The 16,183-nt window shown below is 34.3% G+C and overlaps 1 protein-coding gene and 1 non-coding gene across 3 annotated transcripts in view; one reads left to right on the top strand and one right to left on the bottom strand.

Annotated features, from left to right (window-relative positions):
* The window catches only part of PKN2 (protein kinase N2), a 115,824-nt gene that overhangs the window by 23,537 nt on the left and 76,104 nt on the right, over nt 1-16,183 (bottom strand). The window contains exons 7-15 of one of the 2 annotated variants that reach the window (XM_028514208.2): nt 15,356-15,541; nt 13,338-13,447; nt 4,093-4,236; nt 3,714-3,789; nt 2,955-3,129; nt 2,609-2,735; nt 2,003-2,133; nt 1,842-1,917; nt 1,672-1,763 (exon numbers count right to left, since the gene is read on the bottom strand). In XM_028514208.2, the coding sequence (XP_028370009.1) occupies nt 1,672-1,763; nt 1,842-1,917; nt 2,003-2,133; nt 2,609-2,735; nt 2,955-3,129; nt 3,714-3,789; nt 4,093-4,236; nt 13,338-13,447; nt 15,356-15,541 (1,117 nt within the window). The remainder of the gene's footprint in view (nt 1-1,671; nt 1,764-1,841; nt 1,918-2,002; nt 2,134-2,608; nt 2,736-2,954; nt 3,130-3,713; nt 3,790-4,092; nt 4,237-13,337; nt 13,448-15,355; nt 15,542-16,183) is intronic. The other variant, XM_028514209.2, reaches the window with a different exon arrangement.
* LOC114498376 lies at nt 14,247-14,433 on the top strand. Its single transcript, XR_003684792.1, has one exon. It is a non-coding gene; the product is annotated as a U2 spliceosomal RNA (small nuclear RNA).

Raw genomic sequence — 16,183 nt, 5'->3', positions numbered from 1 at the left:
AAACTAGATGAAAACATGAAGGCTATGCTAAGTGAAATAAAGGAAAATGCACAGGGAACCAATAGCGATGGGAAGAAAACTGGGACTCAAATCAATGGGGTAGACCAGAAGGAAGAAACAACCAAACAGAAAAGAAGGAAGAAACAAGAATTCAAAAAAATGAGGAGAGGCTTAGGAACCTCCAGGACATCTTTAAATGTTCCAACATCCAAATTATAGGGGTACCAGAAGGAGAAAAAGAAGAGCAACAAGTGGAAAACTTATTTGAACAAATAATAAAGGAGAACTTCCCCAATCTGGCAAAGGAAATAGACTTCCAGGAAGTCCAGGAAGCTCAGAGAGTCCTAAAGAAGTTGGACCCAAGGAGGAACACACCAAGGCACATCATAATTACATTACCCAAGATTAAAGATAAGGAGAGAATCCTAGAAGCAGCAAGAGATAAGGGGACAGTCACTTACAAAGGAGTTCCCATCAGACTGTCAGCTGATTTGTCAAAACAGACCTTGCAGGCAAGAAGGGGCTGGAAAGAAGTACTTGAAATCATGAAAGGCAAGGACCTACATCCAAGATTGCTCTATCCAGCAAAGCTATTATTTAGAATGGAAGGGCAGATAAAGTCAAGTTAAAGGAGTTCATCATCACCAAGCCCTTATTACATGAAATGTTAAAGAGACTTATCTAAGAAAAAGAAGATAAATATTTACAGTAAAATGACAGCAAAGTCACAATTATTAACAACCATACCTAAAACAAAAACAAAAACAAACTAAGCAAACAACTAGAACAGGAACAGAACCACAGAAATGAAGATCACATGGAGGGTTAGCAACAGGGGAGTGGGAGGAGGAGAGAGGGGGAAAAGGTACAGAGAATAAGTAGCATAGATTGTAGGTTGAAAATAGACAGGGGTAGGTTAAGAATAGTATGGGAAATGTAGAAGCTAAAGAACTTATGACACATGGACATGAACTAGAGGCGGGAAATGTGGGTGGGAGAGGGTGTGTAGGGTGGTGGGGAGTGAAGAGGGGAAAATGGGACAACTGTAATAGAATAATCAATAAAATATATATTAAAAAAAAACTATTCTGTGACCTAATTACAATATTACTCCCGAAGTCCTTGGATTTCAATAGTTGTACATATAGGTGTACACATATCAATTTATAGTTATCAAACCCAGGAAGATAAGATACTATGGTTACCAATATCATTTAAAAAAATAGACGAAATAATAGAGGTGCATTTTAAAAAGTAGGATATTGTAACCATTCAGTTAACTGCAGATTATCTATAGCGACATTTTATGACTTATGATATGGGAAATAGCCTCACTCAACCATAGAGGACTAACATTTCCTAAGGTATATAAGCACTTTAATATTTCTAATAATAAAAACCTTAATAGAATTAGTTTAAACATTTCATCATCTTTCCTTGGTGACCCCTAACCAGTAAATTGTCATAAGGAGGGAAAGGAGGAGTTGGCTGAAAAGAAAAAGTATTTAATTATTGTCTACCTTATGTCAAGTATAGATACATTAACTTATTTACTTTCCTCACATAGTATTACAAAAACAGAAAGTTTTGCTGTTGTATATATACATGAATTTTCATGCTATTAAGTCACAACTTCATAAAAATAAACAATTTTATTTTTTAAAAACTAACCTGTCTACTTCATCTCGAGCTACAATGTCTCCTTTCTTTAAGGCTTTTATAGCAAACATTTCATTTGTGTGTTTATATTCAGCCAGAAGCACCTAAAATGAAATTGAAATGATTATTTCCCATTTGAGCTTTTACTTTGGTAGATATTTCAAGAAAATTTAAGAAATTACCTTTCCAAAATGTCCTCTACCCAAGACAGCACAACATCTGAAGTCTTGTAGATTAAACTGAAACATCTGTTGAGACCTGAAAACAGTAATGTCAGTTAAAAGTAAGGCAAAAGTATGAAGCCAAAAATGTAGTAGCAAAGATGTATATATATATTCTTTACCTTCTATCCTCAAGTTCTTGGATAGCACTATATTCTAGGCCTGACTGAGAAATATCAGGTTCATATTCAGATTGAGATTTTGGAAGTATACTATTTCTGTCATTTTCAATATCAAAAACAGTTTCTGAATCCTGTAAAACATGAAATACTCATGAAATCATAGAAATATTCAAGAAAATAACTTATTTGTTAAAGACAAAGTAAAAATGTCAAAAGTCAATATAAATATTAGTGAGGAAAATAAAATTCAGACATTGAATATTCATTCTAAGATGATCAATTCTATATTGCACTTAACTAAAATATGTGAAAAACTCACATATTGTTGTCATCTTCAATGCACACTCAGAAATCATGCTAACCAAGCCAGAAGATAGTGTTTCAGGCAGTTGTCATCTAATGTCAACATGCTCTTACTTTCCTCTTAGCAGCTTCAGCAGCCTATTCTATCTGTACTAGCCCATGAGCATCCAGAGGTTTTTATGTTTCACTCACAAGGACATAAAACATAGGTAACTTTTAAATAACCGAAATGTACACCTCATTCACTACGATGCTTTTGCTGGTAATTCACATGGTGAAAATACAAGATTTAAAACGCCTTACCTGTCCTGGTGTATCCAAGTCTCTTAATTCAGCAGATTCATCTATTTCTCCAAGGGAAGAATCACGTGGTGGGGCTGGAGGAGGTTCAGGTTCAAGATCAAAGTCCAATTTGGTTACTGTAGAATCACTTATAGAAGATAAAATAATTCACCAAAAACAGTTATCAAAAATATGTATTTTAAACAGCTTTACCATGAAAACAAACAATTTTAATTTTTAAAAGAACACTAATTTCAAAATGCTATTTGGAAAAAATGTGATTGTTTTAGGCCCACTGTAATCAAAAGATACAAATGTCACAAAAATTATTTTATAAAAGCAATGTTCAAAAACCTTAAGTACATACCTAGTTGGAGGTGCTAGTTCAGGGATGCGTACATCAACCACTGGCACTGTAGGAGGCACAGGTGCTTGAGGACTGAAGGTGCCAGAATGATTTACTGTAGGAATAGCTCTTCTCACTAGCCTTCCCCAAGTGGCAATATTAATATTCATTTGAGGAGCTCTGAGAAATGTTTTGCCTGTGGATATTGTGAAAGGAAAATAGAACAAGAAATTTTTTAGTATTACCAAAAGCTATAATTAAAAAATTCATATTCACTGGTTTATAATTCATGAAGAATAAAATTTGTCACTTAAAATATAGTTAACTATTTGTTATAAAGGCTAGCACAAAACAGCTGAAAAAGTTTTAAAAATAAGTAAGTTGAAACTGTTTTTAAAGTCTAGTAATGATATGTGGTTAAGGTTTGAAAAGGAACTCTTATCTTTTTCACAGATACTAAGTGTAATAGTTAAGTACAAATGAGTATGATGTCTGCATTTGCTTCAAATAATCCGAGGAAGTAGTGAGAGAATGAGATGTAGATGAAACAAAATCAGCCAGGACTTTTTCATCACTACTGCTGAAGCTGAGTGATGGTACATTGTGCTAGCCTCTCTAGTTATGAATATGTTTGAAATGCTCTTTAATAAAAAGTCAGAAATAAATGAATAAACAAATTTTAAAAAGCAAAGCTGGATGTCACTTTTAAAATAGTATGTAGATTTTCTATATTTTAAAAATACCAAAACACTTGTTAGTATTTGATTTCTTAGTAATTACCTTGTTGTTTTGAAAAAATTTTCTTTTGTCGTTGGAGTTTTGGTCGTCTTTCAATGACTGGATTAAAAAAGGTAACCTGCAGTGAAGAAAAATGAAGTAGATATGAATACAGCACTAGGTTTGTGGTTCATAAAATTCACTACACTTCTAAATTTTGAAAACTTAAGAGAATCTCAGATATAATATAGTCCAACCCCTCTGTGAAAACAGAGCTGGAGAGGATAAGTTATTTGTCTTATATACCTTTTCAGTGGCAGAGTTGAGCCAAGATTTCAAGTTGTCTGTTGTTCACCCTAATGCCCTTTCCACTTCTACATCATACTGCCTACATATATATTTCAACTGTACTTAAGCATATTTAATAAAATGCATTTATTACCTCTGCAAATAAAGTACCCTGTGGTTCCAAATAGAGACACATGCCATGACGTTGGTTGTCTAAAAAATCTTCTAACCTCAGAAATTTTACAGCACACAGAGATCGCCAATCACGCCAATAAACTGAAATTTCCAGTTCACGTGACTAGGATGATTTAAAAAAACAAACAAACAAAGAAGACATCGTTGGAAACAAAGGTGAATGAAATATCATAAAAATATAAAATACAAATGCAATAAACAAAGTAATACACACAATGATCACACTATTTTAAAGAGTGCTTTTCAATATTTTTTATATCTATTACTTTAACAAATGTGTGCATTTTTACTCAAAGGAAGAAATTCATATTCTAACAGTCTCCAGCAAAGATATTCCTTTTATATAAAGAACATACAACTGGAAATGACCAATACAAACAAATGACTACAGAAACTCTTTCCATGTTACAGCTGTGACCTTTCAGATTTTCCTCCTCCATTTGGCATCCCTTGCTGTGATATTGCTAAAAGATCTCACTGCACACCTAAAAGAATCATTTCAAATCTTATTTCCTTGTCTCAATGTTGAGCCAAGGAAAGGCTGTCAACAGTATTTATTCTGTACTTACAGCGTGCCACACACTGTGCTAACAAGCACTTTAAGAACATTAGGTCCCTTAATGTTGAAAAGAATACCATTAGGTTGTAGGACCAGTGATAGATAGCAGGGGCCTTTAGTAGGTAGGGAGAAAAAGGAAAATTCATATCAAGGTTTATATAAAACAGTGTTCACTTATTACAACAAATAGCATAAAGCAAGAACCTGAATATCCAAAATCCAGGGGTAGTTATTATACCATATTCATATGGGGAAATACTCTGTAGTCATCGAAAATGATGCTTAAATGGAAAAATGTATTTAAAGCTTTAATAATCAATTATTAACTTCACTAGAAGAATACAGTTTATAAATGGGGGCGGGGAGTCCAAGCCATAAACTGACTTCTCTCTGTATATATGTGTTGTAATCTACATACATTTTAATTATAAAGTACTGCATGTATTTTGTTTTTCATGATTTTGCAGACCACCCACATGAGGCTGTTTTTCCCTTTAGGTGCAATCAAGTAATACATTACTTTTTTCAAATAACAACTTTAAATTTATAAACTTATGTATCTTATGTAAGCTCTTAGTACACTTAATAAAATCTTTTGTCTTTAAATAAAACTAGTTGATACAAATGAACACAGGGAACACTTGTAAAAGAGAACATGAAAAAAAAAAAATGATTCAAGACACAACGTGCTAGAGGGTCTTATAGCCAGTCAGGAAAAGGACTAGAAAAAGACATTTATGGCAGTGAGTATGTGAGCCCAGGGCCTCCACCTCATTTCTCTTCTCTGATACGTATTACTATGGGAGAGAATACTTGTCACAAAAGGGGAAGCATGAGTATAATTATTTTAAGATCAGCAAATGGTATATAAAAGCAGTGGGTGTGAGTACTATAATATTCTATTCAAGTTAAAAGTTTAAGTATTTTTAGTATTAAGTTTAGACTAGAGGACGAAAGGAATACTTTTCTCCTATCTTTTTCCACTGTATCAGGGAGGAAGACTTGTTAAAGAGAAAGCAGATGCCAGGAATACAGAGGTGGGTGGAATTAATACCTATTAAAAGTTCTTATACTTTTGCATTGCTAAAATAGCACTATATCTTTCTCTGGATGACAGAAAGTCCAATCACCTCTTTTGCATTTATTCTAGTCACTTCTGGTAAAACTCATTGTAAAACTTCTGGTAAAAACACATTGACTCATTTCTCTACCTCCTCTGTATCACTTCAAACTAAAGTATGTTAGAAAGATCTGAGATCTGGGATAAAAGGGCATCTCAAAGCCTTAGGCTAGTTTTCCTGGAGTTTTATAATGAAGTTCTAGGTATAAAGCTTTTCAAATTTTGTTAAACAATTTTGCATTGTTCCCTACACAATTTAAGGAGGTGACAGCTGTGATCTAGAGCAGAGTACGATATTTTATGTCAATAATGATAACACTGTTTCATGGAACCCCAATCCTACTTTAAACCCTAACATCCAGTGTGATTTGGATGGATAAAACAGGGATACAGCATCTGAAAAGCCAAGTATCTTCTATATCACTAGATGCCAGTAATCTTTTGAATTTAAACTGCAAGTGTAACTGCTCATTGGCTGGCAATTTTCCAGAAGAAGCAGGTCAGTTTTTATATAGCAACAGCATGTTTGTAGGTGATGTCAAACCCTCTGAGTAACAAACCACCAAAATAGCTGAGTAGTATGAGCTAAGTACTGACTGGCAGTACTGGCAAACTGTCCCAACTTGTGTTTCATTCGGTCACCATGAATTTGAACACAGGATCAAAGAGAAAACTCTGGTAGACTTAAGAATCTGAATGGTTTGTCTGAAGTCTCTCCCAGGCCTAAAAGTGAATATAAAAAGGCAAGAGACATTTAATCAAGATGTCATACATGCAGGAGGGGAAAGAGCAACAATGTGCTGCAATTTAAAAAATACAGTACACATCTAGCATAAAAAGAACTGAAGCACAAAGAAGACAGAAGTTCCCAAATTGTTCTTGAGAAACTCCAGGGGAATGGAGATATTTTAACTTTACAAAGGAAACATAGTAACATGTGTGGCACACCATAAGAAATAGTCAACATTAGAACGTACCACATTCCTTTTGATGACATCACATCTTTGCTAAATTGGGTTTCAACCACTGATTTTTACCACAGAAAAAGGAGATAAGGGTGCAATGTCCAATTTGATTCCAAGCTTTGAAAAACTGTATCATATACAACAATCTGACATATCCTTCCAAAATGTTTATATACATCAAATCATTACTGTGTTCTTAACAGCACTAATTCCTGCTAAAAATTTTCTGGTTTTGGTTCTAAGGACAGGGCCCATCTATGTTTCTAATATTAATATAGATTGTTCCCTTTTACAGTAGTAAGGTTAATAGAAATGAAATGTGAAAGGGAAAAGGTTAGGTATAAAGGCTTAGTGTACCCTCTTGTCTTTTATTTCAAATTCTCATGGAAGAGTCATAATTTTTAATAACAGGAGAGCTGGAGGAATTCAGGAATAGTGAGAAATTACATAGCTATTGTTTTCTAATAAACATTAGTAAAGACCAAATTTTGTAAGAAAATATAAAAAGGGTAACCTGGTAAGAACAAAAAGAACACAGAATTAATAGTCAGTAGACTTCATTAAGAATCCTGGATTATATCTTATGCTAATTATCTAACCCCCAGGACATAATTTTCTTATTAATGTGTAAAACGAGGGGGCTAGATTAGATCAGCAATTTTCAAATCTTTTTTTTTCCTGACTGGAAAATTCCAAATGACATTTTACCAGGCATTTCAATAATAAAAAAAGTCTCTGTCCTGTCTTCTGAGACAATTCCACAGAGCCCTGAGCTCCCAGGAACATAATTCCAACTCTTTCAGATCATTCTACATCTATATCATTTGTAGAGTATCTTACAACTCTGAAAAAGACTTATGAATCTTCTATCTTGAAAAGTATAGATCCACTACAGAAAACTTAGTTCTAGAATGCCACAGAAAAGAAACTTGACATTTCAGGCAAAATGCTGGTCATGAACACGTCAGGCAGTTTAAAACAACATTTTCTATAAATGTATCTATACATATTCTCTATAAAGTCTATAAATGTAAGAGATAAAATGAAAGAGTAAAAAGCACATGAAAAAGTAAAACGTACTATGTAAACAGAAGGGGTTGGCACAATAGGGAATGTGGTTTCTGCCAAAGAAGTTTACAATCAAATTAGGGACAAGTAACATGCATTGTAAGAACCTAAAAGGTCTAGTACGCCTGAGGGATGATGAAAAGCTTTACTTAGACATGTAATATCTTCAAAGTTTCAACAGGGAGGATTACTCCAAAGTGGAAAGAATGGAGTAGAAAAACAATTGTAGGTGAAGATTACAATTCCAAGTGAAGAACAACCAATTGACAAGTATCAGTCTTTCTAGTTGTCTAACACTGTAGTTCGTGTAATTTTAAACTATTTTCTCTCTTTGAGGTTTCCATCGTCTTCTGCCATTTCCCCTTCTGTGCCACTGTAATCTTTCTATCTCATTCAGGTTATCATCCATTTAGGATACAAAGTCTAGTACCAGCTCTGAAATTTATTAATAAGCAACTAAGTACTCTGGTTCTCAGTTTCCTTAACTATAAAACGATCTCATGACATTTAACTACTTTTAAGTTCTATTTTAAATATTTAACTCTTCTTTAAAATTTTTTTATAAATATATAACTCTTAACACAAAAACCTAGCCACAAGGCAAATCTAACCAGCCATTTTCCCTCTAATAATAATCTTTAGTAAGTTTCATTTTGATTATATCACTCATCAAAAATCTTATAATTACTTTAAATTAGCTTTCAAATGAAAGCTAGTTAACATTTAACTAATTAATTCCCTATTACCTAACATGTTTTTCTATTACACTCAAATTTATAGTCACATGCCAAAGTCAGGGGCTGAATAAAATCACTGAGTGGCTAAAATGTGCCAGGCAACGTGAAGCATTTTATATACACTATCTCAATTTTTCTTTCTAACAGGCCTATGAGGATTATATTTTATCCCCATTTTCAAGATGGTGAAACACATGCCCAGAAGTAAGATTATATAAATTGTTTACTATCAAACAGCTAATAAGTAGCAGATGAACAATGGATACAGTCTCTCTGGCTTCAAAGCCAACATTACAGCAAACCTATTACATTAAAAACGAATGGAAACCAAAAGAAACATTGTATAGTCATAAATATTTATATATATCCACACATATAGTTTAGGAAGAGAATGTAAATATAACAAAACATGAAGACCATGTCTATACACTAACAACCTCAAATGTATTTCTCTTTCTGGTGGGCTCGACTGAATTATATTGGTCTAACTATTTAAATAGCAAATTTACGCCATATAACAATGCTATTTCTCTGGTCCTAAAAGAGAAAAATAATGAGAATTGAAAAATATCTTAGAAGTATAACCATTCTGACACAAGAATTCCCTTACATTCTCATTATAAATTGCTCACTGAACTTTATTGAGAGAATTTACTAATTCCTATAGCAGCTCATTTCATTTTTTAACAGTATAATTGTTATTATAGAATATAATATGAAATCTGTCACCCACTGACTTTTGTCCTCCACAAAGTACACAGTCAATCTAAAGATGGAAGATGTGCTACCGCTTACTGCTTGCCCTTTCTCCAAGCATTTGGCAAACACTGCTACTTGATCAGTATAATTTTCTCTCTAAACCAAAATGCACCCAGTAAATCTTAATGAGCTCCAGCAAACCACTACCAATCGATTACAGTTGACATATACAAATTGAAATCTCTTGCTATTCTTAGTCTAATTCTTTTTACACATGTTCTTTTTAAACACAGTTACCAAATCTTTGTTAAATATCCTCTTTAATAGGCTTAAAATCCCATTTTCCTTCAATGGTTTCACATGTAACAGGATTTTCATCATCTCACCATTCTGGCATTCTTTACTGGATAACCTTTTAGAATGCTTATCTCATCTGAAGTATGATCTGATGCAGCTCAAAAGACTTTTGTTTTAAGATTTTATTTATTTACTTTTACAAAGGAAGGGAGGGAGAAAGAGAAGGAGAGAAACTTCAGTTCGTGGTTGTCTCTTGCTCACCCCCAGCTGGGAAGCTGGCCCACTACCCAGGCATGTGCCCGGACTAGGAATCGAACCAGTGACCCTTTGGTTTGCAGGCTGGCACTCAGTCCCCTGAGCCACACTGGCCAGGGCAAGATTTTTTTTTTTAACTTCTCTTTGGCAAACCTTTGTCTTCCTAACCTTGGGATACTGCTTATAATTTGGTTGTTATACCTTTGTTTTACTACTTATAAACTCTTTCCCATCATGGGTTAGTAACTATTTTTATTAGCTTCTGTAGTATATGGTACTTACTTTTATCAGAGCAATTACCACAAGTAATTCATATGATGTCAACTCCCCTATTAAAAGTCCCTCAATTGTCTTCCAATATAGCCTATAAAGATCCTGGCAATCTGGCACCTACCTACATTTGTTATTTCACATCACACTGATCTGTCTTACTATTTTTATTCTTACAACAAACACATCAAGTTCTCTACTATCTTGCACAGCGGGGAGGGGTGGTGGTGGTGATGTTTTGTATACTCTGCTGGGAACACCCTCTCTGGATCTTTGCAGGTTTGGCAACTTTTTACTCACCAGGTCTTAGGTTAACATAGCCTTCTCAAAAAGGCTTTCCCTAATTACTCTATTTAAAGTAGCCCCCCAATTTACTTACACCACCCCATTTACTTCCTTCACTGTAGTTGTAGATTTTTAAAAAAACCTGTTTACTACTCATCTTCATTCATTATAATGTAAGGTTCATAAATATAGGGAATTGAACTATCACTACTTTACTTATCACCAGCATCTAGAATGATGCTCGGCACAGAACGGAAAATCAGTGATTATTAAGCTTACAAGTTCCATTATAGCAGTAAGTAAATGTTATCTCTGTAAACTGAATCTAGTACATATAAGATGTTCAATAACTATTTGTGAAATAATGGAGTGATGTTATCCACTTTGCATTCACTATGACCTCTAATTTAAAGATGACTTCCAAATCCACTTATCCAGCCCTGACATCTAGTTCCACACCTTTAGGTATACAGAACCTGTATACCTATATATCTATAGAACTAGCTATATATCCCCCTCCAGTATTGATCTTTTCTAACTTTTGTGGCATCATTTTCTTTGAAAATTATAAATTCCTTACTCTGTACTCATAACCACTTAGTTACTAAGTCATACTAATTTTTCCTTCATTTCTTACTATATCTTTTTATTCCTATTGCCATATTTTACTTTAAGCTCTCATCATTTTATAGTTGTAGTACTAGAGTAGCTTCGTGATTTATATGCCTTTAGTCTCTCCTCCTTCAAATTCATTCTTCATACAAATTCTGTTATGTTTCCCATCCCCATACAAATTAGTATTCAAAATCCTCAATATCATTTTAACTGAAATCATTAAAGGAAAGGTATATTTGGGAAATTAGTAGTAGACTGTTTTCTTTTCGATTTTGAGAGTATATTTATTAAAGCTATGGACAGTGAAACAAGAAAGGGCCTAGGCTAGAAGAAGCAACAGGAGAGAGCCTAGCCGGGCAACTTCGGCTCTCTAGAAATGTGACAGGAAAGAAATGAGTCTGAGGGCGGCTGCTTTGGCTCATTGGGAAGTCAGAGAAAAGGAGGCCTGGGAAACAGGTTCAGGGGGTTAGCCTATGATGAGCTGTCATTGCCTATTTCTCCCCTGGCTGCGCGTATTGTGGGGTCCCTTAGAGTTTAGGAGATGCGTGCCTGTGGGGGAAAAGAGGGAGAAAGAAAAGGCATGAGCATGCTCCCAGGAGGGAGAGCATGCTGAGATGGTAGATTTTTAAAAAAGTTTTAGTTGTGCCCTGGCTGGCATAGCTCAGTGGATTGAGCACGGGCTGTGAACCAAAGTGTCGCAGGTTCGATTCCCAGTCAGGGTACATGCCTGAGTTGCAGGCCATGATCCCCAGCAACCACACATTGATGTTTCTCTCTCTCTCTCCCTCCCTCCATTCTCTCTCTAAAAATAAATAAATCTTTAAAAAAATTTTATTTGTTGTTCAAGTACAGTTTTCTGTCCTTTACCCCTATCCCAGCCTACCCCCCAGTCCTCACCACCTCCCTCCAATTTCCACTCCCCCCACCTGTTATTGTCTATGTGTCCTTTATATTAGTTCCTTCAAACACTTCCCTCATTTCCCCTGAAATTCCCTCCCCTCCCCCCTCTGGGAGATGGTAGATTCTTATACACATACACAGTTTCAGATGTAATGGTAAAAAGTCTGTAACTAACAGGTATATACTGAAAAGCCACTAAAGTGTAAGTTCCTTAAGGGAACCTTGAGAGACCTTGTTTATATTGCTTGCTGCTCATCTACCACCTGAAAGTCCTTGGCATACAGTAGGTATAAATGAGTATGTGTTGATTAAGTAAATAATTTTATAATAATTTTTTATAAAAACAAATAAAAACAAATGAATGATCCTAAGCCAGAGAATGAATGCTAAGATGAAAGTAGTATTTTCTGAAAGATAACGTGGTTCTCAGACACGTGGAGATTAGTTAGTAAATTAGTAAAAATGGCCAACATTAATTGTGTCCTGACATTATTGACCTCTTACCACTCTTCTAAAATTTTTACATCGACTTAATCATTATACACCTCAACACTGTAGTTACTACTAAAGATAAGGAAACTGGCGTACATAAACGTTTAAGTATTTTGCTCAAGTACACAAACATTGAAGTGGCAGACACAGTACTGAAACCAAGCAATGATGAGGGCCTGACTAGGATGCTGTCTGTGAGGATAAAAAAGATAAATGGAAAAGTAAAGGCTACAGCAGTAACCGCCACCTCATATAATCTCCATTAATCATTAAGCATTGTAAATCTGCTTTCATTAATACATGTTAATTTTTAAAATGACATATGTACCATCAATCTGAATACTAAATGATAAAAAATCTTGAAGTCTTTTATTTCTAGATAAAATTAAATTAATTTTTAATATTTTCTACTCATACTCCAATGGATATATTAGAATATGAGTAATAAAGTTATTTATCATCATAAATTTACATTTACTGTGGACCGATTAACCACTATGGCTACAGACTACATTCTAGCCATTCATATCACTTACAAAAGCCACTGAAACACCTGGAGGGCTGGCTGGATAAATAAGCATAACAGCTCATTTCAAATCCACCTTTGATAATAAAACCTACAAATGGTAAATTAATGATTGGAGAGTACATCATTAAAATAAATTTTAATATTAGATCTTACCTGTTTGCCAATCTTTCAAGATTAACACGAACTACATATTTTCAAATCACTGCACAAATGAAAGCTACAGCAGCAATCTTGATACTCACCTCTATCTTAAGGTAGATTGATATAGGTATAACTTAACAGATGAGAAATGTCAAAAGTACTAGGTTCTTCTATTCTGTTAAAAATAAAACTTCTCAAAGTCTTATGAGACATAAATTTTACATTCAAAAATGTCTATAATTAAAATTCAAGTAAAAAGTTTTCCATCTTACCCTGTCTAGTTCCAGTGTAAACTTCTGGTCCCATGACTGATTGGAAATGGGTTTCCAATAAGTTTGACCGACCACAGTATTATCTAGCTTCAAAACTGCGCAGACATCATCTGTAATTACAATTTATAAACTTGCTTAAATATTTTAAAACCTTTATAATAGAAGTACCACTGTTTAATGGAAACAAAAGTCCTCCAATCCTTTGAAAATAAGGTTTTTCTTACACAATACTGAAGCTTTTCATTCTTTTATTTTATTTATTTTTAGAGAGGGGTAGGGAGGGAGAAAGACAGGGAGAGAACCATCAATGTGTGGTTGCCTCTCGTGTGCCCCTCTACTGGGGATGTGGCCTGCAACCCAGGCATGTGCCCTGACTGGGAATCCAACTGGTGACCTTTTGGTTCGCAGGCCAGCACTCAATCCACCGAGTTACATTAACCAGGGCATGAAGCTTTTCAAACTTAAATAGCTAGTTTTATGCATACATACACTACCACTAGACACCCCCAGTTTTATCCTCTTTGACAAAAAAAAAATATCAAGGGCTACCTATTTTATTTATATTAGAATGTAACTGGAAGGGCTAGTAGGTAACAGTGACTGTTTGCCACAATGTGTGTGTATATGTATGTTTGCAGAGTTCAACCTGGAACAATGTGGAGGTTAGTGGTGTTCAACCCTCGTGTGGTCAAATATCTGCATATACCTTTCCCCCAAAACTTAACTACTAATAGCCCACTGTTGAACAGAAGCCTCACTGATAACATATACAGTCAAGCAACACATATTTTGTATACTAAATGCATTATGTACTGTATTCTTACAATAAAGTCAATTAGAAAAAATATTAAAACATCGTAAGAGAAAGTACATTTATAGCACTGTACATATTTATTGAAAAGAATTTACATTACTTCTTGGCCTTTGGCTAAGATCAAGTGTGACTATCTATTCTTATCAGTTTAAGACCTGATAAGGACATATCAGGTGTTATACTAAATGAATTTTTGGAACAGGGAGATGGAGCAGGAGCTTGCTCTGTCCATGCCACATATTGTCCTGGTATTGCAGGACCTCTGGTAATGGTACATGAAAAAAAAAAACACAACTATCCAGTTTCTCTCTCCTTATATTTGCTATTTATAGAATCTGTTACCTCAGACATTTTTTATTTTCGGATTTTTCCTAAGATCCCTACCTACAGAAAAGCAAAGGCACACACCTTTGTATTGTATACTAGGTTGAAATGTCAGGTACCTTTTTTCCTAATTATACATTTGTATCACAGTTTATAATTATACTTAGAACATCTCCAAAGTGCTTCATCAACCTTTCATTACAGGGTCTAGCCCAAATAATGTCCCTTTTTTCATTACAAAATCTTTTATTACAAAATAGTGAGTATGTAATTCTGTAACAAAACAACATCACACTCAAGCACAGCATGTGACATTTTAGGTGAAACATTCAAATTAAAACTATAAATTATTACAACCACATTACCACCCTACTAACTGCACTTAGGCAGGTATTACTTCTGCCTTGTATTTTACTCTTACCACCTTCACCTACTCCCCCATTTCAGCATGCTACTGGGGTAGTGGGCTACTATCCTAGTAAACACGTCTGCTCCAGAGGTTAGTTATCAAAAGTTCAATATTAGTTTACAAGTGTCTCTATATCACTAAAAAATTAAGATGTGACGAGTCCCACAGCCTCTATACACTTTTAGTTTGGCATAAAGAGTGATGCTCAATATTTCATTCTGCCAAAAGAATGTTATATGTCATTCCATTTTCTAATATATTTTCAACAAAGTAAATGCTGTTGCCTTTTTCATTTTCCTGTCACTATAGCTTTTAATATTTTAAAATTAAATTATGAAAATCATAATTTTAAAGGTTTTTTTTTGGGGTCCAGCTTTGACTCTCCCCATTCTACTCCATTCCCAATGCTAAGTCCTCTATATAGGCCCTTTAATTTGTTGTATGATTAAAAAAAAAATCTGGTTACTGAACTGGACAAGTCATCGGTTTTTAGGAGATTTCGACTACTTCCACTTTTACTTTTGCTCGTTCTGCTCATGAAAGATGATCTGGTTTCACTTGGACTCCAACCAGGCAGTGCAACCGATGCTGCTTTTGATCGTCCAGGGACATTCTCTAGGATATCTTGACAGCCCATAAGACGAACTTCCAAAGTACCTGTTAGCATTAAAAAAATGTCAAATAGCACATCAATTTTTAACATATAAAAAACCATGTCTTTGTTACCTATTTAGAAATGGGGCTCAGGGAGATCATCTAAAATAGCAAAATCTCTTCTCCCAGAGGATCTGCGAGGTAACTAACATCTTTCTTATTTTAATTAGAGAAACATATTCAAAAATCTTAAGTCAAATGTAAGAAATTTTATGGAAAGAACAGCACCTCCCAAATAGTGTCTATAGGGCATAAAACAAAGCAAGTTGCATAAAATTCTATATATCTGAATACTCATTTCTATAATTACATGGAAGAATGACAGAATTACAAGGATAGAACATGTGGGAGGGGAAACATAAATCAAAATAATATGCCTATTAAAATAAACACATAAAAATGAGAAATCTGACTATGTAACAGCTATTATTCCATAAACACATAAAATAAACACATAAAAATTAGAAATCTGACTATGTGAATAACAGCTGTTATTCCACGTAGATAACATAGAAAAGGACTTCACAGGTTTCTTTAGAATAAATGGTATTCTGTTTTGTCTGAAGATGTAATATAACATTATCTTTCCATACTAACAGTTTAGTAAACAGTTGTAATTATCTACATACAAAATGATTGCTATTT

This window comes from Phyllostomus discolor, chromosome 5 (genome assembly GCF_004126475.2).
Source record: "Phyllostomus discolor isolate MPI-MPIP mPhyDis1 chromosome 5, mPhyDis1.pri.v3, whole genome shotgun sequence".
In the NCBI taxonomy this organism is placed as follows: domain Eukaryota; kingdom Metazoa; phylum Chordata; class Mammalia; order Chiroptera; family Phyllostomidae; genus Phyllostomus; species Phyllostomus discolor.
Note: the sequence above shows the minus strand (reverse complement) of the source record. Positions and strands in the feature narration are given on the sequence as shown.